At 38.1% G+C, this 27,162-nt stretch overlaps 2 protein-coding genes and 2 long non-coding RNA genes across 4 annotated transcripts; all 4 read left to right on the top strand.

The window, feature by feature from the left end:
- Positions 1–4,541: 4,541 nt before the first annotated feature.
- Positions 4,542–6,806, top strand: LOC139146150 (uncharacterized). Its single transcript, XR_011555098.1, has 3 exons — positions 4,542–4,701; positions 5,944–6,106; positions 6,674–6,806. It is a non-coding gene; the product is annotated as an uncharacterized lncRNA (long non-coding RNA).
- A 2,477-nt stretch (positions 6,807–9,283) lies between these two features.
- On the top strand, positions 9,284–10,214 carry LOC139146149 (uncharacterized). The gene is made up of 3 exons (XR_011555097.1): positions 9,284–9,418; positions 9,648–9,851; positions 10,171–10,214. It is a non-coding gene; the product is annotated as an uncharacterized lncRNA (long non-coding RNA).
- Positions 10,215–10,532: 318 nt separating this feature from the next.
- On the top strand, positions 10,533–25,310 carry LOC139146235 (uncharacterized). Its single transcript, XM_070717643.1, has 23 exons — positions 10,533–10,644; positions 11,368–11,480; positions 12,057–12,213; positions 12,713–12,783; positions 13,136–13,293; positions 13,968–14,184; positions 16,028–16,252; positions 16,484–16,690; positions 17,568–17,876; positions 18,170–18,293; positions 18,650–18,821; positions 19,021–19,115; positions 19,409–19,585; positions 20,029–20,209; positions 20,806–20,972; positions 21,437–21,610; positions 21,839–22,030; positions 22,471–22,650; positions 22,998–23,239; positions 23,508–23,632; positions 23,905–24,073; positions 24,682–24,844; positions 25,138–25,310. The coding sequence occupies exons 1-23, from the start codon at positions 10,533–10,535 to the stop codon at positions 25,308–25,310; spliced, it is 3,903 nt and encodes a 1,300-aa protein (XP_070573744.1).
- Positions 25,311–25,535: 225 nt separating this feature from the next.
- Positions 25,536–26,482, top strand: LOC139146148 (uncharacterized). The gene is made up of 2 exons (XM_070717568.1): positions 25,536–25,784; positions 26,279–26,482. The coding sequence occupies exons 1-2, from the start codon at positions 25,586–25,588 to the stop codon at positions 26,404–26,406; spliced, it is 327 nt and encodes a 108-aa protein (XP_070573669.1). The 5' UTR covers positions 25,536–25,585; the 3' UTR covers positions 26,407–26,482.
- The last annotated feature ends 680 nt before the right edge of the window (positions 26,483–27,162 follow it).

The raw sequence follows: 27,162 nt of genomic DNA, 5'->3' as shown, positions 1-27,162 counted from the left end.
TATAAAGTGTGAGATTTACTTGTATGAGCGACTTCCTGTTTACCCGTGTTTACATGTCTGGCTTGCATTGCGTTCCGGCGTCACACAGTTGCACAGTTGCACTAGCATAAGCGCGTCGAAGTCGGACGTATTAGTATACTACATTCGTTTATTTTACACAACATCTAGAAGCAGCTGATCGATGAGATTACTGGGTATGCCGTATGGGCTACTATCGAGAGCCCGACACACGGACATAGAAGTACAATTTTCCTCCCGTCCGACTGAAAAGTTACCAGTCTCGGACAGGAGGACGGGCAGTAGTTTCCAACGCTGGTTAAAACAAGGGAAATATTGAAATTTTTGATTCTCACGAATAAGTCAGTAAAAAGTTTCAATTTTCTTCACCAAACTGCAGATTTAAATGAAGCCATTCAAGCAGCAGACTATTTAAGATAATATGGTGAAAAATGTGAGAGTCCAAATGTATGTCCCAGAGGCGTATTAGAGCATTACATGTCTCAGCCTAACTCCAGTCCAAACCTCAAGTTGGGACGAACACGTAACTTTATTTCTCTACAAATTTTGCATACTTTAAAAACACATTAATGGCTGACGTTATCTTGCAGAACCGCTGGAGGGTTCCGGAAAGATTGACATTTACGACCACGCGTTTATGAGGGCGCACATTGGCTTTTTCGACTGGGAATTGAAACTTCTCGACGCAAAAGTCTGCTTTTACGGCGAAGTTGGCTACAACATCAATATTTTACAGGTAACAGTTGAAAGGAGTAACGATTACGTTACATTGTTTGCTGGGGCTAACAATGGAATAATGATCTAAATGATGTAACTGTTGACCGTTGTTAAAAAGGAACATATCCATATATCCTTTTATTTCCGCCATCGTACCGTATGCTCTAATGGCCAATCCAGCCTTACTTTAATACAAAACGATACATATAGAAATACATGTGTATTTGCAGTAACTTGTGTATGACATAAAGTATATAGATTTATATCGATCAGATATTACAAAATGTCGATAACGTCTTGGAATTTCTGTTAGTTTGAATAAGTATCAGTTTTCTGTGCGCAAAAAACATTCAGAAATTAAAATGTATCCTTCCACCACGAGCGCATTTTAGGGGGATTTGGATTGATATTAACCATACATTAACGACTTCTTTTTGAACCTGTCGTCAATGATAAACCTCCTTCGTCGTTGCAGGAATTTGGATTCGAAAAAATTGCAACGCTTGCGAAGTTATTCGACGAGGTTGTTGATGAGATCATTCAGCCGATTAAGGAGTCGATTATCGAATTCAGAGATGCACTCACTCCTGACTCCGTACCGATCACACAGATTTTTCAGACGTTAATAAATGCTGTCAAAGACATCCCAGCTCGAGTCGGAGATTTTAGAAATGTATCGAAGGACGCAGTTTCAATGATTGGAAAATACAGATCCCTTCCGGACAGTGTCTATGAGCTTCAAGAGGTCATTCTGCGCATGTCCAGCTTCCTCAGTGCTGTTAAGACCGATGCGATGGACATTTTTCACGTAAAGTTTACGCTTTGTTCTTTACTTGATCGTCCAAAGAAAACTAACATAATTTTTTTCAAGACTAACTTACACAATTCACGATTTCACAATAAAAGCATTGTACTCAACACTGTGTGGTGCACTATAGGTGTAGTATGCGATAGACGTAGTGGCAGTGAAGATATATACTGGTCATCTATAATTGGGTGTAACGGTTATTTTTATATTGTGATATTTTACAGTCTATCAACGAAGTTGTTACCGTCGGTTTACCCTGGGCTGCTGAACAGATACATGGGGCGTTGGAAGCATCTTCGGACGCCCTGAAAAGGATGTTTAAGTCCCCAGTATCATCCATCAGGGACATTTCAAGATTTCTTGGCCAGTAGGTGTTTAAAGTAGAGCTCCAGAAGAGTCAGATTAATTAGTATTTAAACTTCGAATCATTAAGAATCTGCATCTATCTGTCAGTGTTTCCTCTATCTGTCTGTCTGTCTGTCTGTCTGTCTGTCTCTGTCTGTGTTTCTGTGTATGTCTGTCTCTCTCGCTCTGTCTCTGCCTCTGTCTGTCTGTCTGTCACTGTGTCTGTTTCTGTGTATGTCTTTCTCTGTCTCGCGTTGTCTCTGCCTCTTTCTGTCTGTCTGTCTGTCTGTCACTGTGTCTGTTTCTGTGTATGTATGTCTCTGTATCGCGCTCTCTGCCTCTGACTGTCTGTCTGTCTGACTGATTGTCTGTCTGTCTGTCTCTGTCTGTCTGTCTGTCTGTCTGTCTGTCTCATCTCTCTCTCTCTCTCTCTCTCTCTCTCTCTCTCTCTCTCTCTCTCTCTCTCTCTCTCTCTCTCTCTCTCTCTCTCAGCGCAGTGGGCCTAATACTCGTAATTTCCATGCTTGTACAGCATGGTTAAATATTTCTCAATGATTTAAAGTCTCTTTGCATCTCTGAAATAACAAGTGCATCTTTCCAACTTGTCCTTCAGGATAAGACGAGCGATGTCAGGCTTAGTGACATCGATTGACAAAATCGAAGTGGCCTTGTCCTTCAGTGAGGGAGCCCAGCCGTTCTGGTTCGACCTAGACAAACAGTTAAACGATATTTGGAATGACATCGAAGCAGTGAGCCAAGCCGTTGAAAAGAACATGGAAGAATGGACACCTAGCGATGATGATAGTATCAAGCAGTTCACCGGTGTGTCCGAAGTACGTAACTATATTTTCATGCCACCGCCCATGAACGATTAACCCAGGCTTCCCTAATTTCCGTGTTATTAGTCAGGCAAAGTAGTTGAAATAAAACACAGTTCAATGAGATTAAACCCTAGTGGCAGCAAGTTGGATCGCAAATTTTCTTCGTCACAGCGGTGTGAAAGCATGGCCAGAACCAGCGCGTTTCCTACGATGTTCCCTACACGACTGAATCTTTCTGTCCAGCTGTAGAGCCTAGAACAGCATGAGCTCAGCAAGGTTATTGTACCCATTCGAATGTTGCCGAGTACTTTTCGTTGCAATTTTCTGTACAAGCTGGGCTGGAATCGTGAATTGTTCGAATCGGAGTGACACATACTAATACGTCAACCTCACTCTATGCGTTTTTCGTTATTTAAATCAGCAGTTTTGACACCCTAAATAGCTCTTGCCGCTTTTTATTTCCTGCAAACCAAAACGAACGGGTTGTCACCATGGTTACCAAATGGACCATTTTCAGGGGTCACGCGACTGAATATATATTTGTATCCAGGGCGAGTGTATCACGCGTTTTGTATTCTTGCGGATTACAAATATGGTTTTCCTAAATCTGTGCTTTACAGTAAAATCGAATATCCATCCGCCAGAATGGTTAGTTCAAGTGGGTGGACAGTAAAATTACAAACTTAACTACAATCAGCAGCTGTCATGAATGTATGTACCCCTAAGCAGATAGGTCGCGAACGTCGGATCGCATATAAGTATTTGATTGTTGATTTTGATGACGATATAAATATCTTCAAAACGTTAAATACAAATAATATCAGTATGATAACAACGTTAATAAGTAACCATATTTGTCAAGATACCTCCGACATGTCCACAGTACTTAGAATTCGACCGATGATATATTGGTCAATTATTGATAAAGGCTAACTATGAAAAATAATAAATTCTGCTCGCGCCATGATAAGATCATTGTCTTGTCAACCAGGGCGGTTATTAAACAAATATAGTTAACTGAAATATTCTTATCTATATGTACATATTTCCAAATATCAAATCATATCAAGACGGTAAAGTCATCAAGCCTTTTTTTTTCTTTAAACTTCTTCATTTGAAAAATTGCAATGCACGTGGTATTGCAATTTATGAACTCGTTTTTTGGTACAAGTAATTATACATAGTAAGTATAGAATTTGTTGCAACGCTATTTAGTTGATCATATACATGAACGGCTTACAATGTTTGTTCGCGTTGCACCAATGTTATTTCTATAGTCACAAATCGACTGTCGTCTGCAACTTACCGAACGGAGGCCATGCTTCATCTCATCCACACTTTATTAAGGGCCACAATCGCACGTTCTGGCAGTGTTGATGATATAGGTCGACATCCTCCTCAAGTCAACAGCTATCCTTTGCTATCCATTTTGTATTTCCATAAGACAATTGTAAGCGCGGTCCAAACATCATCGACAAAACTGGTGATCAGAAAATGCTTTGACCAACACAGCATATTCCGCTGCGGCAGCACTAGCGTTGTCAGTAGCCACCGCGGTGGAACGAGCTTTATTGGCACCCTCAGTTTGTCAACTTACAAGATTTATGGAACTTGTTTGAACAGCTAGACGAAGGATTAACTATGTTCGCTCTAAGTAGTACAACAGTTCTCAAAGGTGGTGCGGGGGCGCTCGTTGTTAGGTACATGTAGGTACGTATGCGGCAATGTTTTTCCTTGAAAGAGGGTGATCTCAAAAATGTAAATGTCGTTATAATTTCATTCTACAAAATAAATAACCACTGTCATACAATTTTGTTACTTTTAGGAGACTGTAAGGCAACACATCATTTCCGATGTTCGTGGTTTGGTCGAAATTCTCGCTGAACCTGTCGACAGACTGAGGAATCTAGCAAAACCGTTTCAAAACGCCTACGATGCGGTTTACTCGGTTGTTGAAAACTTGAAGGAAGAGTATGAGAACATGCGTAAACAGTACGTATTTAACGGTTATTCTCAGTACACCACCGAGGGAATGGGACATAATAAAGCAAACACTCACGATAAGGCTATGATGACAGGACAAGCGCACGTCACATATTATCTATACAGAATGGGTGCACTGCGCATGCTTGTCTGAATCTGACATTATGGAGCATTTTTTATCTGCTAGTTTATCATAGTGGTGGTAAACTACTCATCAACATACTTGCTAACAAAGTCACTATTTCCGTCACCTCTAGGGTTAGTTCCCATCACAGTTAGAGAGAGACTAATTTTCCTTTGCCTCCTAACTTTAAAAATTGTCAATGTGTCCAGCCTCATACGCAGTGGCTACCACTTGGTCTGTAGGCGTCTGTTTCCACCTACTGATCTCCTGTGCACTTTCCGATTATATAAAACCGAGGAATTTCGGAGACGTTCGGTTTTGCTTCTCTTTTCCAGAGACTATTTTTGTCTAAGCAAGTGAAACGCCAAAAATCCTCCAGTTTCAACGTAGTACTGTGAACGCGATTAAAATCAAGCGAGTTTCAAGATTTGCAGCCTTGTTTTGAGTATGTAATGAATTATTGCTATTTAAAACCATTTATTTCCACAGACGAATTACTTCATTTTGTGATGTAATGAACAGTTTGTGAAATGCCGTCTGAGTAAGAAAATGGTCACTGAATGCTGATATCATTTGTCTTTCATTGACGTTTTGTTTGAACTTTTGGTACTCGACCCTAGCTGAGTAGAAATTGGTGGACGCAGGCTCTACACAAAATCTACCAATATTCGGACATTTTGACAGAAAAGACTGCACGGAGCAAGGGAACGACATAACATCTAGCACTTCGATATTCAGAGATACTAGACGTGTTGTCGTAGAGTAGAGCTACGCCGCGGCGTGGAGGATATTTGTGAAAAGTCGAGAGAGCAGTAGTCAGTAATTGACGGTCATAAACATTGCCGCCAATAATGAATCGACAGTGCAGAAAGTTTAGGTTCAATGGTGCATAGGCCACAAAGACACAAGATTCACTTGTATGAAAGCTCGTCATTTTTGAAGATACACTCTTTACAGCTGATCAGAATTTTCTCATGTATATACAACAGCAAGTTTACATATTTTTATTAGAATCTCTGGCATGGTACCCATGGTTCAATAATTCACGCTTTTATCAGATTCCAATACAGATAAAAAACAACGAAATCATGCATTCACATAAACGCATTTTGTATTTGTATTTAAAGATACGTTTCTGCCAAATCGTTGATGGACAAAATATTTGGAATAAAGGGAACGAAATCCTTTCCGCGGAAGATTGTTGAAGGTTCCTGTGGCGATGGCTTCTACCCTAGTGAAATCGGAGGCACCCCTCCTGGCATCGATTTGGAAATTAAATCCGGAAAAACCGTAAGTGTCGGACTCCACGGACTTGAGAGCTGAGACAATTTCTAATTATGTATCTTCACGTTTCCACACATAGCAGACTTGTTCTGTATAGTTACATTCTCTCATTAAGAGATTATAATTATTCGCTTTCAAATGTCAAATGGACCAGAAATTGTCATACACGCCTTGCATAATTAATTTCGTTCCAGGGTGCTGCGTCCTACACGTAGAAACATTTTCTCAGTATAGGACGACCCCAGCGGCCGCTTCGTAGAAGAATCTAGTGTATTTCCATACGCATATGCAAGCACACTGTATATGTGTATACATACACACACACATACATGCATACATACATACAGTACGAAAGTGCTACGTAAGGATGTCAGGTCTTTAACTCAACAGGCTGTTTTCTTTCTGGGTTCTAAACGCTAATCGAAAAACTCTTACATCATTTTACTTTACAAACATACTTCTCGCTGCATTCTACATTGGAACGAAAGTACAGACAAAGAAATTTTTTATGTACGATAACTACTATATTTTGAACTTTTCATTTTTAAATAATGACCTATTCTCCAACGACAGCTTGTTGCACCATTCACCGGGACTGTCAAACGGAGTGGACCGACTCAGGTTACGATGGAACTTTTTGAAGAACTACCACATACAGAAATAGTTATCGATCATGTCGATGTATCAGAAGAGGTCCTTCAAAATGGCGAGGTAAATGGAGCACTCCTTATGTATGTAATTACGTATATACCTATGTATGTAATATATATATATCTATGTATCTAAACTCCCTTATAGTCTTTTGTACACTAAGCCTTCCCGCTCTTTATTTTCTACTATTCCGTATGATGACACGCCCTCAACGATCTTCCAAGAGATGCTGAGTTTATCCAGTTGAGCTAAGGCGAAACGAAACTTGGCGGCTTTTGAATTGTATATTTATTTTAAAACATTGAACTTAAGTCTTAAGTGAGACCCCTGCTTTTTGAATTGTGTCTGAAAATATTGGTCTAATTTTAATAGGTGTTAAAGGGTGATGAACTAGGCATAGTCACTTCCTCCAGATGCAATCCCAATGCAATACACTTGGCGATGAGAAGAATAGGTACAGAGGAGTACATTGACCCGACAGACTACATTGAGAAGCGGCGTATTGCTGCTCCTTATTGGAAACAGACGTGTGATGAATACGTACTCATCATAAAGGTATACTTTTTCATTGGTTTTGCAGCTCGATAGACATTGACTTTTAAATTCTTGAACAAAGTAATTGCAAAGGTATAAAGTCGATAGAATGCTAAGGTAAACTCAGTACGTCAAGTGCTGGAGTCTCTTTTCTATCCCAATTATCGGAGGAAAAAATGTAGTATAGGTTACACTGGCTTTGCCGGTGAGGGTTGAAAAAAGTAGCTGAATAATGTAAACATTACGGGACACTTGCATCTAAAATACGTTTCTTTTTGGGGCTCTTTCTGCACTTATAATATGCAATCTAAAGTTGTTATATCAGATATAATCAGACATTACATGACACTGAGTCAAGAACTTCAGATACCGGTAGCTTGGCCGGTACTACTTTATGCCAAGTAGCCTCAATTCTCCTCTTATTTTTAACCTCTCACCTGCGTGACAGCATTGTCATTTCAGGACATCGGGATTCGTTCCTAGTTTTAATAACTTTAACTAAATTATGGCTTCTGGTATATTTACAGGCCTTATTTTGTGAAAATTAGGGCACAATATTCAAAGAAGTTCGAGGCGAACGACTACCTGTATGCGTGAAGTGTATAGGCACAGACCTCTTTGCTACACACTCCCCTAATCACTATCTCTAATCACATATTGCAAACAGCCTACGAGATGGCAAACAACTTTAATTAGGATGCAAAAACCCGAACAATCCTTTGTTCTCCTCAGGTTTTTGTGCACTGTTTTTAGATGGGAGTGTCCCGTCATGAAAGTATGACGTATCCGTCTGGAAGTTACTCCCTTGCAAAGGATCACTTTAATGGGACTATTAAGCATTTCTGTCTCATTCGTAGAATAATGTGATAGCTGGACCAAAACCGTTAGTCGGAGGAACTAGGGAAACGGACGAGAGTCCAGAACGGATCAATGAGCCTGACTTAAGCGACCTCGATCAAGTATCAGGAGGTATTGCAAAGCAAATGGACAAAAACTCCTCGGATCATGGAATTCTTAGAGGGGGAAGAGGTAAAGAAGCATCGTTTGGATATTTACATGCAAAATAAAACATTTACATTCATTAGTACCTATACACATCGAGATTCATACATACATGTACATCACACTTGGCAGTGTAAACCTTCCCATCTCCATCCATCCATCCATCCATCCATCCATCCAAACTGAAAATTAGGTATTCTAAGTATTTGATTGGGAGTGGTCTGTAAACTCGTCAATTACGACGTTCAAAGAGTTGAACAATCGTCGCTTCTTGTCGATTCATATCATACATGCTTAAACAGCTCGATGAAGAGCTCGCTTAGGAGGCAACATAGCGCAAGGACAACATCGCTGTAAGATGGCATAATATAGTATTTGTACGGCGGGAAATAACGTCTTCGTTCCGCTTTGTTCATGTCTAATATGTCAATGTCCCCTCAGAATTATCATATAATTGTTGCTCACCGTTTAATTTCTAATGTTGGGATTTTGCCTTCTAAATAAAACATAGCAAGAAAGGTAATATGACAAGCTTGTAGAAAATAAGTGAAAAAGTAAGAGAAAACATTATACTTTCCCTGTAAACGTTTCAATGCTTCTTCAGGGAAGATAGATTCGTTCAAAGCGGGACAGACTGAAGACTTGGACGACACGGGCTCGCTGCACAGTTTCAGTTTAACAGGAATCACCTTGGAGGAGGCACTGAAATATCTTGATGACGCCAAACAGAGTCACAAAAAACAAGAACTGGAGGAATTAATTTCACGGTTACAGGTATAGTATAGATGAAATTATTGGAACTTTTGATTAGTCAATATGTTTTTGAACAATTTTTTCTACTGAAACTACTGCCCCTTTGAAATTTATGAAATAAATTAAAAGTTATACAAGTTCACCGAATGCCTAGCTATACATTGTTGCGTGCATTTTAGAAAAGTATGACTTTATAGTTTAACAGTGCTGTGTATTTCACTATCTAACTGCACCAGAATTCACTGCAAACTCGTGACTTCAAACGACCGGAAACTATGTTGATAGAAGAACTGCAAGTGTCGTCAAAAACAAGAGGAAAAGCCTCCTCATCTGATTCTCGATCAATACTGCTGAGCCAGTATCGTCAGCCAGAAGAAGGTAAGCGTTAGGCCTGCGTCTTTATCCTCATCACTTTTAGGTTAAGATTAAGGTAGGATTAGCTGTTTTATGCCAATAAAACAACAAGGACTCAGAGGTGTAAGTTGATCGTATCGAAATATGCAAAAAGTGCCAGAATAATTATTTCTTTGCACCCTTGCCAAAAATTGTTTACTAGTTTATTTGTATTCTACATCGAATAGGAATATACATTTGCGCTTTGTTTCAGTCTGTTCTCACCTCTGGAAATACTTACCTGAGAGGACATTTTGCAACTTTGACATTGACTGCTTGGGAATTTATTGTGACGTTGAAATGGATCTGTTCTACATTCCCGTGCATGTCCCCGTCTCTCTTCGTGTACAACGTTGTCAGCTAATCGTCGGCGTTGCAGACCTGGAGTCAAAGTTGGATATGATTGACATAGCTGCAGGTTAGAACACCTTCTGTATTACATCGCAAATAACTATTACACAGACTGGAAGCAGCTCTTTCTTTATTACAATGCTACGTTGGATTAGCTCAAGAGTAACTTCTTACGAATTGTAATCTATCCGATATCGAGAACAATAGATCCATAGTAGGTCCTGTATAAGTCTGAGATAGATTGTTACCTTTGAAAAACCGCCTACAACCATAACTGAAGAGTTGATAAGAACTCCTTATGACGGAGTTGACATTTAAATCTTCTGCAGCTTTTGGCTTGAAAATACTGTCTGCTTCTTGATACACTGATTTTTTTGTCTCTTCAGAGGGACCGGTCGCCTATAAAGGAATATCAATGGACGGAGTTACAATATTTGATGATGTTTTCCTCGAATACAGTTTAACTGTATCGGTTGATGATACCGGTAACAATGGCTACTCTGCGATGGTAATTAAACATATTTTGCTAATCGAAAATCCGTTTTATTTTCAAATAATATCATGAGATATTTGATGAAGTGTACATTTCTCAATTTAATCTAACAATTAACACAGAGCTAAATATGAACACTACTTCAGAAATCGGAATATGAAGTATTTGTAGGAAAAAAGAGAATTGTTTTCACAATTATCGTAATGGTAATTTAATGTCTTCTTTAAATTGATGCAGGTATTCCTAAAAGCAAAAATGTGTTCAAAGATCACAGACTACTGCCTTAGCCAGATTACCATTTTCAAAGAAATGACGCTGCAGGTCGACAAATGTTCTGAAATAGTGAAACCAAAGAGGAATGCAGCAGGTAAGTATTTAGATGAAGTAAGGTCTAACGCATTTCGGAAAAGAGTTTTCCATAATTTTCATCAAATTGCTGTCATTTAATCAGTTGATTCACTACCGAAATTACTATTACTGTGTATGGTAATTCCTGATTATTAGTGTAGTTAAAAATTATTTTCTTTTAGAAAAGTACTATGAAATTCATGATGTCGGATGCCCTCTGTTTGACTCTTTCAGTCTGACAAAATGAATTTTCAACCTCTTATAGATGAAAGAAACTAAACTACATGCATGGGTCTGAATTGTTTAATTAAACATTTCAGATCAGTCCGTTGAAGACGTAAACCAGCAAAGGACTGTAAGAATTTTTGACGCAAATTGTGAAATTAGCGTAATTTGCTCGACGAATACGAATGTTTGCAGCCCAAAACATACTCTTGACTGCAAACTTCTCGTTTTATCACTGGATATTAATTTGCTGATTGGCATGAAAAATAGAAGACTGAGCCTTCCTTTGATTTTTGCTTTAGTCCTAGAACCCATACCTTGATTTCCTGCTAAAGCTTTCTACAAAATTATAGATTTTTTAAAAACGTGCATTGCTGCATTTGAAAAATAGTTATATATCAAGATATATCACCGGATTTCTAACAATTGTCATACTAGATTTTAACGATTATTGGAGAGGCGTTACAGGGCAGCAATATCTTATCATTAATTTTATTCCTACTTTAATATCTCGCAGATATTACCCATTTGTCCTTGCGTCAATTCGAAGAACTGGTAGACATAGTAGGTTTGGATGGTTCTGTGGTTCCCAGGCTGATAGATGACGTAGTTGGCCTTGTTGCCATAGAGGTAAATACATTTAGCTTATCTCATTCAGTACCCTTTTAAGTGTCGGCAGTTTTATTAGAACGTTAGATTTCTACAAAGGAAATACATGTATGGGCACTAATTGAAGCTTATGGCTATGGGACTGCTTGATGTTCAATTAAGATGAATGTGTGGCTATGTGGCGTTGTAAATATCTATTTAGTCCTCGTTTATGATATCGAAGGACGTTTGCACAATCGTTTATTTTGTCGTTTGAAAAAAATCATAATAAGATTTTTCTCCTTAATATTTGTATGATTTCAGAAATTCCACAATGACGGGTAATGTAAAACCCTGACCCTTTTGTATATTGCTGATTCTTTAACTTAAACTGTCAGGAGACAATTACTAGCGACAGACAAAATGAACACAAATCAAGATAAAAATACGCCTTTTACGAATCACTTCTATACATGTTTTATGAAATAAGATGACAAATATGTACTTCAATCTGTTGTTTGCAATAACGGTAGAAGTTATAAACAATTTACGATATTTACTGCGCAAAAGAGGTTGTTATTCCGAATAATCTTGTAATTGTGCTGCTTTATATTACAGAAACTAGAATCGATAACTTCTCAGCTTCTTGATGACTACGAAGACGAATTCTGGAGATTTGATATTAAGTTAAGGGGAGAATTTAGTTTTAGTCAAGAGCTTGAGTTCTTCGACCTTACTTTCAGATTCGTATTGGGGACTGTTCCTGTTTATTTTGGTGAGTAAACTCCTCTGATCGGCGTCACTCGCTGTCTTCTAAATTCTAGTAGGGTCAATGCAGAATCTGGCAATGAACATTGTCTAAGTACGGTGTCTACATACAAACATAACGCATTATCAACCGAGAACGTGTTTTACCACATTATAAAGTCTATACCGACCGTACACTTCATTGACTGCAATCTCTTAGCTAACACTTCATTAACAATGCTCAATAACCGATGCCAAAACTTTGCTGAGTTGAAACGTTATATAATTAAATTATGACATGAAGTAAAATACACACAATTTGATTACCTTGCTCAGGTATTACCCATTAATTATAGTAATCATGTACAATCACATTTTATCATATTATGTGTACACCATGTTAAGTTATATTGCCCGATGAAGCTTCACAGGCTGTGGCGCATTCAATAATGTGAGAATTTCGCATCTTTGACAATAATATTTAATCCGAAATTAATAGAGTCAGGAATTATCGTCATGTCTTATAGGATTTGGATCTGGCGGGACTTGTGGAGTAAAGTTGTCTGGTGAAGTTGCCCTTGTATCAATGACACTGACGGTAAGATTCTTTCGATATATAATCATAACAATGCATTTCCAATAATCAGTTTTACTCGTACGTGTTTGCTTATACTATTTAATATTTTTTTTATTAGATTTTGTTACCTTGGGGGAAAGGTTGTTTCATATTGTTTTACGACAGTTCACGTGCATGCTTGACCGCAATTCTGGGTGATCATCTATATATCATAGTCTGTGCTATAGTCAGAGCCCAGCGAGGCATTTCGACGGAGGTCATGGAAAGAGGTCCTACTCCATGGTTGAAAGTAGGCAAAGGAGAGTGTATATTATTTCGCTTCTCCAAATTGAAGGAATTTACCATTAAATTGTAAAAAATTATATCCATTTAGGTAAAGGCAACACCAGCTATAAGCGCCGCCATGTGGGGTTCGCTCGGAGTGTGGATACCGTTATTCGCCGTTGAAATGAAGATTACTGGGTATCTTATAACAGCGTCATTTCCAACTCAGGCAGAGCTTCAGTTCAACAAATTTCCATTGGAACTTCGGTAGGATTGATATAAGTATTTGCCATGCTTTGATATGTTCGGTGCATGTATCGTGGGGAGACGCAAGTGAAGCCTGTACTACTCAGCTGATCTGCACCAAAACGCAGGTTGAACAGAGCACGGCACTAAACGTAGAGGTTTTGAATAAACATAAATAAATATTCGATACATTAACAAGGTATTCACCTCACTATGAAATATATGTAATTCGACACATTCAGCCTTGATATCACATCCACGCCTCAGAGAAAAGTAATGGTAAGCAAACGAGAAGGTTGAGTGGAGAAACAATCAACTCATCGTTCACGTTGACAGACTAGTGAAAACAAGGCATGGGCGAATTACATATCAAACGACTTTATTACGTGGTTACTGAAAACAACAATTGCCGCTATCGGGGTGTATATTTTTAACATGTGTTAAAACTGAAAATCCGCATGTGCGCGTTTGATTATTTGTAAGCCGTGCGTGCGTTGCCAGAAGCAAATCGCTAAACCCCTCGGCCTATGGCCTTGGGGATAGCAATATACTTTTGGTAAGGCACGGCCCCTAGGAGTAATAGACGGGATTGTAAATATGTCATGATATTGAAGAATTGACATCATAATGTTTATGTTGTTGTTTAAGTAGACAGTGGTACATACATGTATAATAATCGATAATGTTCCTTGTAGGACAAGAATTGATCTCACTTTAGTTCCCATAAAGTTGGACCTTCGTGGTCTCGTGTTGATGCGTATAAAGATACTGAGAAAAGAAAAGACCAAGGTCCTCCTAGATCTTCTCATATGGAGTTATACGTCACCACAGATCGATGGGAATATATTGGACAAGGGCGATCTAGATCCAGATACCACGCCACCGATGTTTACAGAGGTATCTAAAGATAAGGTAAGAAATAACGATATTTTAAGATACCAGAATGCGACTATGGAAGGGGATGGGGGTTAAGTTTCCTTGGAAAACATCATTTAATATCAGTGCCCACTTAAAATTGCAAGAGTCTTGAATTTTGTATTAGGAATGAAATTAACTTTGACGGTCCTTTCAAATATTACGTCATTATCGCATCATTTTCGTGTACAAAAGGCCACATTGTGGAATTATAGCAGATCTCGAAGGTGCATAAACAACTTAATGCCGTGATCTATTACACAGATGTTTATGGGAGTTCACTGCACTGTCAAGGTTGATTTGATATCCCTCTTAGTTTTGAAAGTCGCCGACCATTTTCAAAGATATCTACTAGTAATTTGCAAATAAGTAGCTACAAATCTTCGGATCCCAAAGTTTTTTCACCAAACGTTTCACCATACTGTTACTTGCTTAAGCTTCTCATTAACAGTTTTTCAAAAGAGATGAACTTGGCTAGTACGTATCACTGTACGGGTGCAGTGTGTTTTCTGCTCCTAATGTTAGTAAATCTTATAATATTTTCATCTGTATCCATGTGAGGATTAAAACTTGTGAATATGGAAGATATTTCCAAAAAAAACAAAACAATCAGTGTTAGTATAATTCCGATATTTTCATACTATATAGGAGTACATATATCGTGAGAACTCTCTTCCTATAAATTATATTTTGCCAATATATGGGCGTACCCATTATAACCAGACTATGCCATGGGTCTTTTCATGGTGTGTTTCTGTGTGCACCTTTCAAGGTTTGACTTCGTTTTTATTCCAATCTTATCTTGAAGAGAAACCGATATGTTTATGGATCTAAGTCAGATTAGGCTTCTCGTCAATAAGGTTTTGACAAATTGACCTTTTTAGTTAACATGCTCTATCTCAAGAATTCTTTGATTTAATATTCTGTTAACTATTATATGAAATGACAGCACGCAATTTGCTACAGTGACAATGCTAAGGACAATATGTTGAATTGATAAACATAACCTCCTCTGCACTTTAAATAATGTTTTGTAATCGGAAGCAGTTTTACAGGGACCTAATTCTTTATGTTCTCTTTTCAATCATTTAGCATACAATGATATATATTTAGCCATAAACCAATCCAGTGACGGATATACAACGAGATTTTAACTAGTTCACGACCTATATGCACTCGCTATCGCTCGTGCATGCATTGAGTGAGCTTTCCAAAACCGAGTGGTATACCCGTTGCCGAATCGATTAATGCTATATCACAAAATTATATTCAAATTCTTGCGTGACAAGTCGAACAATGTATTTTTCTCTAGATTGGAGCTCGCGTGTATTCAAACCGTACTATATCGCAAATATAGCAAGGTTATTTTAACGTGTCGACCAATCAGATCGCTGTATTCGTGCCATAAGTATATTCGTTTGTCAGACCGTCTGATATAATTTGCAGTACAGCGATGTCAATGTTATTGCTACATGTACTTGTATAAATTATCGTGCCGGAAAGCATGAGCGTAAGAATATGACGGAATTTCTTCCTACACCTGTTTAGTCTTTACTTCTTTAATTTTTCAGAGATGCAGTTATGTAACATTTTGATATTTTGATGAAGTATCTTTTTAGAAACTCATTGTATAAATCATTCACAATTTATACATTTGATTGTTTTTTGCAATTATACATAACATTCATATTTAGGTTATTACTATAAATACGATCAATATTTCTGAATTTAGCAAAATTGATGAAAACTTACTTTTATCAGTATGAGATGTGCTTCCCATTATTGTGGTCATCGCAAAGTTTGTTATAGCATCTTGCGAATATATTGTTGATGTCAACAGGGACGCAACATACTCAAAGGGTTTGAAAAATCGGGTGAGGTCACCGAGTGTGACGTTTACCAAGTTCCTGGTCGGGACTACACTGACCCTGCGTTCTCGCTCGAAGTAGCTGTAGGTGACGAAAACAGCGAGGTGGAATTGACATTTTGCGTTGGATCTTACAAGACTGGTTGCGATTTGTTAAAGGACCAGCCGATGGGAGGATCTGCTGTTGTCATCGCTGAGGTGAGAGTTCACTGAAAGCCAACCATTACACCGACGATAAGATTCCAGGGTAAAATTTTTGTTTTTGACAATCAGCCAGGAAAAACGACAATTAAGTTCTTGCGACAGATTACTGCCTAGAATTTTTCACAGCTAAATTTGGTAATCCAAGTTGGTTATAAAAGTCTTTCTTTTTCTTTAAATTACTCATCGTAATTACCTGTTCCTCTTTAATGGTATTCCCTTAATTAGATGCTACCGGGAGGGTTGGTCACACACTTCACCGTACAGGCTACTGACTCTGCGAATAATGCTGCCGTAGCAACATGCCTTTTGCCAACGTATGACGTCACGTTGCCCGAAGGAAGAGTCACGCCAGAATTCCACACAACTAGCAGACATGATATACTCAGAGCTTCTGCTGTGGTGTACGACGATAGTGAACTCAACAGCCAAAAGGTAAAGTCTGTAAGGTAAAACAGAAAAGGTAAAAAATAAGATCATAGTGTTCCATAAAAGGAGACACCATGATTTGAGATCGATGAATAGCTGTACACACCAGAGTTCTTAAAATATATTCATCTCTGAATTAGTTTCGTCTTAAATTTAATGTAAATACAATGTGCGACTGCTTGTCTGCTGTGAAACATGTATTTTTAAATTTGCTAGCATCCTTTAGTAGCCTATCAATTCGTTATTTTAATATGCCGCTAATTTAATTTTTTCTCTGTACTTATGGTGTGTACGTGTCTCAACGTGTCTCAACTTCTCAGATATTGTAGAGCTTGTGATTCCTACTAATTCCTGATTTTCAAATGAGACATAGCTCTTTTGCATCGAAACTAGTGAGACAGGGATACACACCAAAAAAAACACTATTGAGCACTTTCAAAACGTTCTATGGTCGATATGACGATATTGTGGCCAAATACGACACCTCGGTCACTCACTTGATTAGCGACAGCATTCCCGGCTTTGACTTATAACAGTGATTCATATACTGTATCACTTCATACAATATTTAGACAATTACAAGACAATCCTGATGAGCGCAGCATGCTAGCAGGGTACGGTTACCCATTCCGGACATCTGGTGCCACCACTAACTATAAGTGGTTCAGAATGGTCCTACTTAAATTTGTAAATCACAAATGTCCCATGGACCTGGTAATGTATTACCTTGTATGGAAATGATTATTGAACCAGTTTAATGCCATATTACTATGGTTATGATATCTTTTTAGCTAAATTATAAAAAACCTGCTGATTGCAGTGAAAATTCCAAACGCTACAAAGTATACAGCTAATTAAAAGTGTTGATTTTTTTTTACTTCAGGAAGGAGTTGGCTTTGGATTTGGAATATTTTCAGATCAGATTGTACCATGGTCTGACGTGACTGTCGGAGAATATGCAACGTCTATTGCCGATCAAACTGATCCTCTGATACAATTTGGAAGGGAAAGGAAAGGCCGACTTGGATTGTCGCCCTACGAGATAGCATCTTACTCAAGGGTTACCGACTGCGCTGCCCATTGTTTAAAAATACCACCCACGAGATGTCTGAGCTTCAACTATGATTTCGGAACCAGTGGTACATGCGAGATACTATCCGGTATAGAAGGGAGTGCTGCAATTATACATGAGGTGTGAAATATTTTATTATATGCGTATATACGTAATATACGTATCCATCCCATCCATCCCCCACTTCCCCAAAATGATATGTACGTACATGCATATATGCAAATAAACATACATGTACTTGCCTGACTGCCTGCTTGCAAGCCTGACTACCTCCCTGCCTATGTATACCTGTCCATCTCCCTACCTACCTACCTACTTATATATATATATAAATATATTATATATAATATATTATATATAATATATACCATTATATATATTATATATAATATAATTTTTCGCTTCACACACAGTCTGGACTGTTTCATCATTATGAAAAACTTGGCGTTGGACATTCATCGGAGTTCTATTACGAAGACTTAACCCTGCGGCATGGTGATGTATACTACATGCAACTGCAAGTAGTGAATGTTCTTGGTCAGTTAATAAATCACTTCACCGTTTTTGAAATATAATTTCAAATTTCTATGCCTGGTAAATACTGTGTCCTTGACAACGTGTCAGACAAAATCTTAGATATGATAATGACATGGTTAATACTCAACAGTTTAAAAGGAAACTAAAAGCTTCGTGGCATAATGTAAAGGAATAACAGCGTACAAGATTTTACAGAAAACGAAATCATGTGTTCACACGATTTTTGCACAGAACAGCAAGGATCCGAATAGATTGCTATTAGTGACTCTAATTAAAAACAACTCCAACGTTGTCAATTTCCAGACTCACACAATTTTAAGGTTTTTTATTATTTATTTTAATCTCTGTCGTTCTAGGCTACGAGAACATCATATCGTCTGAACCAATAATTGCTGATTTCACTCCGCCCAATCCTGGTATCATCGAAAACGAGTTGATCGACCAGGTTTCAAACGAACCCTGCTTAAACTTTGTACCAGATGAATGGAAATTTAGATGTGTTGAAACAACACAACTTGCCAACTATAGGTATTCATACTTAATGTTTGATAATTCTTCATTTGGATAGATACAAGAAAAATATTAAATTATAGTGAACACTGCAAATATAAAATAGAACTATATATGTAATGTTGATCCTTGGTAACATATTTGCAATATAATCTTGGTCCATGAACTTGATTCTCGGTATCAATTGAATATTGTATTTAATACGATAATTTTACAGAGTTATTGTCGACGGACCAGGCTCAGCTACAGTTTTCAACGGACACACCCCATACCTTGACCTGCTGTACACGAGGGCAAATACGTTTGTATCTGGTAATTGTAACTTACGGTATTGTTACTGCCTAACGTTGTTGATAAAATGTATCTGCCGTTTGTTTAGCATGAATATGAACAGTAGGCAAGTTAACATACCACTGTGATATGCTATTCTAGGCTAGGCTAGGCTACGCCATGCTATGGTTTCAATATTCGTGCAGTATTTGTTATATGTTATAAATAAAAATTGTCCTAATAGTATACATGTATTTTCTTTTAATTGTATACATGTATTTTCTTTTCATTTTAAATGAAACTTTGATTAATATTATTGTTGTGTATCTATGTAGCAAACTGGGATGGTTTCCACGACTATGAGACTGGTATCTATGGCTACACATGGACCATCGGTTCAGAGCCATGTCTTGACGACATCCACCCACACAAAGACCCACATGCCCACTTATTCGATGAAAGTGAGTGGACACACATCGGACTGGCGGATTCCTTCGAAGAAGAGCTGGCAGGTGAGTGCCATCGTCTTTGCAGGGTATGTTAGATATGATGACACTTGGATTGTCACTACTGTATAAATCACTGTTTCTTTTGTTTCTGGCAAGCTTTACTCTCATAGCATTTTATTATGATATTCGGTATAATCGTAAGGATGTTAGTGCATGTGTTCGCTTTACTGAGCTTATCTACCGTAACCCATGAAAATCGTTCCATGTATTTTTTATCACGATTGATGCCAGTTTGGGACGCAACAATTACAGGTAGTGGAAATCAGTCAGTTGAGTTATGGCACAGACCCTCGGGAAAACAGTTTTATCGACTCGAGGGCCTTTGATTCTGGTTATGTTATTTGAAAAAAATACTACGTGTTTGGAATCTCATTTTTTACCCAGTGCAGCAATTCAGTATATTCATTTTTTTTCTTTTTCAAACACCCTGCTTGCTTTTTCTGTAGATGGCAAATATCACGTGTCGGTTCGAGCAATTAATAAAGTTGATTTCGGCGGACCCATGGCAACAACAGTGTGTCACTCCGTTCCGTATACAATTGATCGATCTCCTCCAATCGTGCATGAAGTCACCGTTCTCGGATATGATGAAGATGATTGTACGATTACAGCAAAATACAATCTAAGGTTAGACAACTGATCTACCTAGTGAGAAATGTGTACTACCTTTATCACATTGCTTGCTGTTTTACTTCTGATATAAAATGTATGATAGGCGATCGTTACAAGTTAAAGATACGGTACGATTATCGAAAAACTTGCGCAGCGACACATCGTGTGCACATGTGACGACGCCTTATCGCACTGTGCTCGTACTGTTGCACACGATCAGTGCACAGTGCGCGACCACTGAACGCCGTTTTGCGAACAGTGCGTTGATTTCCATCGCAGAGATAAGCACTCAGTAGTAATGAGTACTCGATAGTTTTGGCGTTGCAAATTTTGAGTGGCTGTCTGTAAGATAAATTTGTAGATGTCTGCTGTTATTGAAATACGAGTGAATGAATTACTTCAAGAATTATCCCACATGAATTGTCAGCATCATATTTCATGGATCAATTCTCGAAAATGATTTTCCGCTTTTGTTCAATCTAAGTAAAGTAAATCTCCGTTGAAAAGCTAGGTTTCAATGTCATTGTTAAACACCCGGCCCCATGACAGAGCGCAATCTGACATATCCAGCGGCAAAATGCTGAACATTCAGTGTTTCGTTTTTATTTCAGCGACGATTTATCACACATCAAGGAAATCAGTTTTGGTCTTGGGAAAAGTCCAAGAGATGTGTATCTGTTGGACTGGAAGAGGGAAAGCAACATAACTCACATCGCATATCCATTTTGCGTTCCTGACGGTGTGCCTACTTGGGTTAAAATAAGAGCCATGAATCATGGTAAGATATAATAGCAGACTACCATTATTTCACGAAAGCGCGCTTTTTGGTTTAAGGCACATTTTACTCTTCAAAAAGGTCCCAATTTTGGCATGGTGACTTTGGGGAGGTTATTATTCTAAATATGGCCTACACATTTAATCGTTGAGACATGATACACCACGCAAGATACTATGTGAAAACATTTGCATTTCCAGACCACTGTCTTTCTCACCGTTATATTGAAATCAATTTCCTTAAAAATGATGTGAAATCTAAGGAGGTGACTTAAAAGCATGTATAATTACAATCTTTACATTCAGTACGAGTTGTAATATCAGTTTCAACTCATACCAATTATTAATGAAACTGACACGGACACTTTTTGACGAAAGGCTGCCGAATGTGATGAAACAGGCGAACACAAATGCCTTGCCTTTTGCTAAACTGGTTTCTTTTAATTTATTTAATCCTCTTCGATAAAGTTCAACTAACCACAGTCGGTCACGCAGCATCCCCGATCATCGTCGATACAAGCCCTCCGATTCCAGGAGAAGTATTTGATGGAACAGTACTTGGTCACGACATTGACTATCAGTCTTCATCGGACGTATTATGCGTCAGCTGGAGAGGATTCTACGATGAAGAAAGCGGCATAGGTATGACTAGAATTAGCTCAATGTCGCTGTAGTAGCTTGATTTACTTTCATATTATTCTTCAGAACGGTATCAGCTTCTACTTATAGCTGAAGATGCAATATTGACTGTGTAGAAAGTCACTACATAGAGTATACTTTATTTGAAGAAATCCGAGATTCCTTGTCCGCACATTAATCCCATCCACACTCATTGTTTTCTTTTTATTACCTTCATTCATCTTTTGACAGAGAAATATTCATGGTACGCTGGTAGCTCCCCGGGAAGCAACGACACAGTCCCCTACACTGAACTAGGTCATTCCGACTTCAGAGCGTGCAAAAGTGACTTAAACTTGAATCACAACGAAACCTATTATTCAACTATTGTCGCATTTAATGCGGGGCACAAGAAGTTGCGTACAGCTATCACATCAGATGGCGGTATGTTGCGTACATTTTAACGCATAGTTTATTTTTTTTGTAAATCGCCTCTATTCATACAACTGTACTTTAGCGAGTGTTAATTTGGCGACTGTTGGTGTCCGCATTAAATCTTGATGCACAGTCGTGTGTTAGATTATATGTACACAATTGTAAATAATCTAGACGTCATATTTGACAGTGCATGCCAAAGATTAAGACTTGGTTTCCAACCTTCATCCATATTAACGAAGTCAAAGAGCTCACAAGAAGACGTCGTACGTCAAAGTCAAAGTTAGCATATAGACATGCAGGCTATAACATATGATGCTCAGTGCCAAATGTACATGATAGAATGTGGGATTTGGTTTTGTCGCTTTCTCAAGTGTGTTCATTGACGTGTCTGCATAGATCTTTCATTTGTATATATACTTGAAAATTATATTATGTTCTTTTGACAGTGTTAGTTGACAACACGGCTCCAATGGCGGGTTGGATCAAAGATGGTTTGCATCGAGAACACGATATGATATATTCGCCAGTCGCAACGACCGTATCTGCTTCTTGGGATGACTTTTCTGACCCGGAGTCTAATATAAAGGAATATGTGACGAGAATATGGCGAGAAAATCGTGGAAAAGGTAAATAGTTCATATGTTGATTGTGATGAAATGTATTGCAAGTGTTGGTTTATCATCGCAATTAAATATTGCATTGACCAGAATCGCTATAGCCACAACCAGTGAGTACAAGGGGTGAATCAGTCATTGCGTACATGTGGTGTACTTTTCAAAGATCAGTATACAATGCATCATTATTTGGTTTACTTGTTCGGTCTGAGGAAGGCGACCATAAGATTTATATCAAATTGTTCTTCTTATCACAACGTTGAGTGTACCTAGTAACTCTAGTATATCACATCACCGAGAGAATTAAATTAATCTATTTGGCAATAGAGTAATAAAGTGTACCCTTGTACTTTCCCTAGAAAACCCATCAGAGGCTGAAAATATCTACACGAGAGATTCTTTACCTGCTGAAACAAAAAGCATAAACTGGCACCATTTTCATCTAAAGCACGGAGACTATGTGTACACTGAGATCGAAGCCATAAACTACGCCCTCACAGGAACAAAATTAGCTTCTAGCGGATTCACCGTCGATTTGACGGAACCGATCTTCAGCTTTCTTGGCGATGGCGATAAGATAGGGGCCGACACAAGCTATACAGTAAGTGATTAATTGCTGCAATTTGGAACCTTAATTGTAGATTTTTTTGCGACGGACTTTCAATACTAAGCCTCTTGTAAGGGAACTCTGTGTTAGCGGATTGCGGTAGAGTTCAAACTCAGTTGAAAAATTTTTATCTCACTTGTGCGTGAAATAAACCAAATAATAACCAGTCTTGTTATTACTTAGTTTATTTCACGCTCACGTGACAGTTTTATACCTCCTCGATCTACAGTATTGTGTGAATAACACTTTACGTTTTATCCAGGAGAGTTTAACTCAACTAACTGCTAACTGGGACTGTGAGGATAATGAATCCGGAGTGGATCACTACAAAGTCACAATCTACCAGACTTATGGAGGATTGCGAAAACAGTTTTATCCGAGTGACGGGTATATTTATTTAATAATTTCTTTTGTTTTAGTAGCATCAATATACTTCCCTAAATCTCAAAGAAATTTCTTTAATTAGTGAAGCAGTGTGAACCCGACGTTTTAGCGAATCAACGTGGAATATCTAACAATAGGTGAATCAAACGTCTGACATGAGAGCTACCAGTAGAGTGTATACATTGATCACAACTGTATATGCAAATGTCCATTGCCATGCCGTTTGTTCCTATATCGGTCTTTCAATACTTTTTTCATGATGTTGTCTTTCCCAGGAAATCACACGAAATAGTAGACGCTGACAAGGTCATATGGCGCTCCCCATCTACACTACAGATGATAAATGGAGGCCTCTATAATATCCGAGTATCGGCGGTTAATGGTGCTGGCCTTGGCAATGTTCGAGATACTAGTGGTGTTATCGTTGATTCAACCCCACCGCAGGTTCAAATGCCACTGTTAGCTGAGAGAGAGAGAGAGAGAGAGAGAGAGAGAGAGAGAGAGAGAGAGAGAGAGAGAGAGAGAGAGAGAGAGAGAGAGAGTATGTGTTTGTGTGTATGTGTTAGTTACTTTATATAATAATCAACATGCTGTAGAAAATGAGACGCACTTTCTTTTCCATTGTAATCTATATGACGATTTGAGGGAAGTGTATTTAAATTCAAATACTGATTATCAAACTTTGACATCAGATACTGAGAAATGTAGATTTTTGATGTCTAGAAATGTTAGGGGAATATCAAAGTTTATTGAACATGCATTTACAGGGAGAAAAGAGCGTTTATATGTGAATATTTGAATGCGCATTGATTTCTGCTTACAACGCCCTTATGACCTATAATTTGAATTGTCTTTGAAGTGACATATAAGCCCATTGGGCTGGGAGATAGACTTTTTGAACCATAGATACCTCATGCCACTTTAACAAACTTAACTAATTAACTATATAACTAATGCATGTACTATGATGGATGCGAATATCTACGACTAGTGAGCTTTGGTTTGACCATACATTCAGATCATGGGCCGTTTCCTCCTTGTAATTACCATAGATGTTGCAAATCAGCATAGGAGCGATGACAGCTGACGAAGACGAGGAGCTCATTGATGGCTACGTCATGCAAACAGACACAGAAGGCATCAGGGCATTCTGGGAAGCCGTAGACTTTGAAAGTGGTATATTTGCATATTGGATCGCAGTCGGAACGAGCAGTGGTTAGTGAATGTCAATAATTATTTATATATTTAAAATCAAAGTATTATTATGTTATAATACATGTATACGATCGAAACACTGCCCGTAGCTGTGTCGAACTGACGTGTATGAGTAAATTGAAAGAAGTCTTTGTTTTTTGAACACTTCATTCTGAATTAATCATAAGGTAACAACAGGTTAAATCAAAATATGCAAGCTTGACGAATTAACATGAAAGACTGTAGCTATAGCATACAATTTTTACGTTGTAAACAGTATTGAGTCACAAATCTGTACTCTACCAATCCCATAGGAGCAACAGATGTACTAGACTTCACTAGGTTTGATCCGACTAACGGTGGTTACATCGACGGATTGACTTTGAAGAAATTTAGCGACGCAGAAAATCCTGGAACAGAATACTATGTTGCGTGTAAGGCTGAAAATGGTGCTGGAACGACATCAGAAGCAATGGTTTCAAGGTGAATGCAACAAAGTTTCTACCTAAGAAAGCAATGACTTTCACATATGTGAACACAATAAAGATTGTGGTTGTAGAGTATATCTTTTAGGCTACATTTTATTGCTAAATTCTAGAGCTTTCCCTTATATTGCCTTTGACAATAATTAAATGACTTGCTGTTCATCTTCTCTGTCACTCTGCGATTTTCTCAAATTCAAATTTCAGTGCCATTAAGGTTGTGTCTGCTGACAAGGTCGGTTTCGTAACTGACGGTCCTGAAGTCGAGACGAATGATGAAATGGAGCAAATGGCTGTAGACATAGACTATCAGAAAGAGATTGGCACAGTCACTGCGCAGTTTACTGGTTTTGAAAGTGAACAGCATGGCATTGTTCACTATGAGTGGGCCGTTGGAACAACTCCAAGATCTGACGACGTTCAGCCGTATATCAGTGATGGTATCGTCACAGATGACGAGGGATACCATGTCGGCGAAGGTAAGTTTACCGACGACATTTATGGTGAATGTTCTTTCTTAGCATAATTCTTTTATTTCAATTTTGTTAGAGATGGCGGATATTTAATGAGCCGGGTGAATCAGAACTTTTATGAACTTTGTTGCATTTCTTTCTATTAATGATTTGTCATCCAAAATCTTAAAGTTCACCAGAAACCAATTCTATATATGCATAGAAAACACAATGATATCAGCTGTATATAGTTGTAGTGTTATTTTGGCCCCATGCCACCTTCCTTGACTGCACGCTTTGCCCTCTATTTAACTTAATAATCATGCACAAATCACCGCTATCATACTTTAAGGAATTTTTCGGTATTGACATTATCGTGCATGGTCATTCCATGCTTTAAAATGTGAAATTAAATGACGAGTATGCAATTTCAGGAATTGACTTATAAAGAATACATCTCTTGATCTTCGTGAAAAAGAAATAATCAATTCATAAAAACGTATGCCATTATACGTCTCCAGGAATAAGTTGTTCAGGAACAGCGCAGTCTCTGCTGTCTCTTGTCCCTGGCAAACGTTACTTTGCAACAATAAGGGCAATCACTGGTGCTGGATGTACTGGATTCATCATCAGACGGATTCACTGTTGACATCACTGCTCCACAGATCAGCATAGACAATTTAGACGGACGTAATGAGAGTGACCAAGCTACGGAGTCAAGCAAATATCAGGTACAGAGTACTTAATTGCCAATTAATACAATACAATACACCTAGGTAAAATTTAATGCCAGGCTGATTGAGAACACAGCAAGGCCATAAAATCGGCGTGAAATATATAATAATGTGAAAAAATGAAATTTTCAAAGTTCATTGACAAACAGAGAATCATTCAAAGTCAGAACGTAGATCAATATTTTGAATTCGAGGATTCGCAGGGGGCTATAGGGGTCGTTTAAGAAATTACTATGGAACAAAATTACTCTCTTAGAGAAAGTATTTCTGACATTAGTTCGTTTACTTTTGTTTTTTTCGAATATTATCTTGTCGACTGACGAAAGTAGTCAATTGGCAAATGATCACCATTAGTCTTACTTAAAAGTACGCTCATGAGAATACAATCTAAATACATGGATTATGTTATTTATGAAGCTCCAAAGAAATTACATCATCTAAAATTCATTTAATTCGCTTTCAGGCAGTGTGACAACGATTAAAATCCGTATACTAGCTGAGGCTTTCGTAATGATAGGACAAAACGTCAGCACACCGCGACGGATACATTTGCATCATCAAGTTATGAGGATTGCGATTTTTACACGTTATTACCAATTACCCTGGAATGTCAGGTTATTTGTGTAATTCTGTTGTGGACGCGAACAAATATATCATTTCCTTACCTTATC

This window comes from Ptychodera flava, chromosome 12 (assembly GCF_041260155.1).
Source record: "Ptychodera flava strain L36383 chromosome 12, AS_Pfla_20210202, whole genome shotgun sequence".
In the NCBI taxonomy this organism is placed as follows: domain Eukaryota; kingdom Metazoa; phylum Hemichordata; class Enteropneusta; family Ptychoderidae; genus Ptychodera; species Ptychodera flava.
Note: the sequence above shows the minus strand (reverse complement) of the source record. Positions and strands in the feature narration are given on the sequence as shown.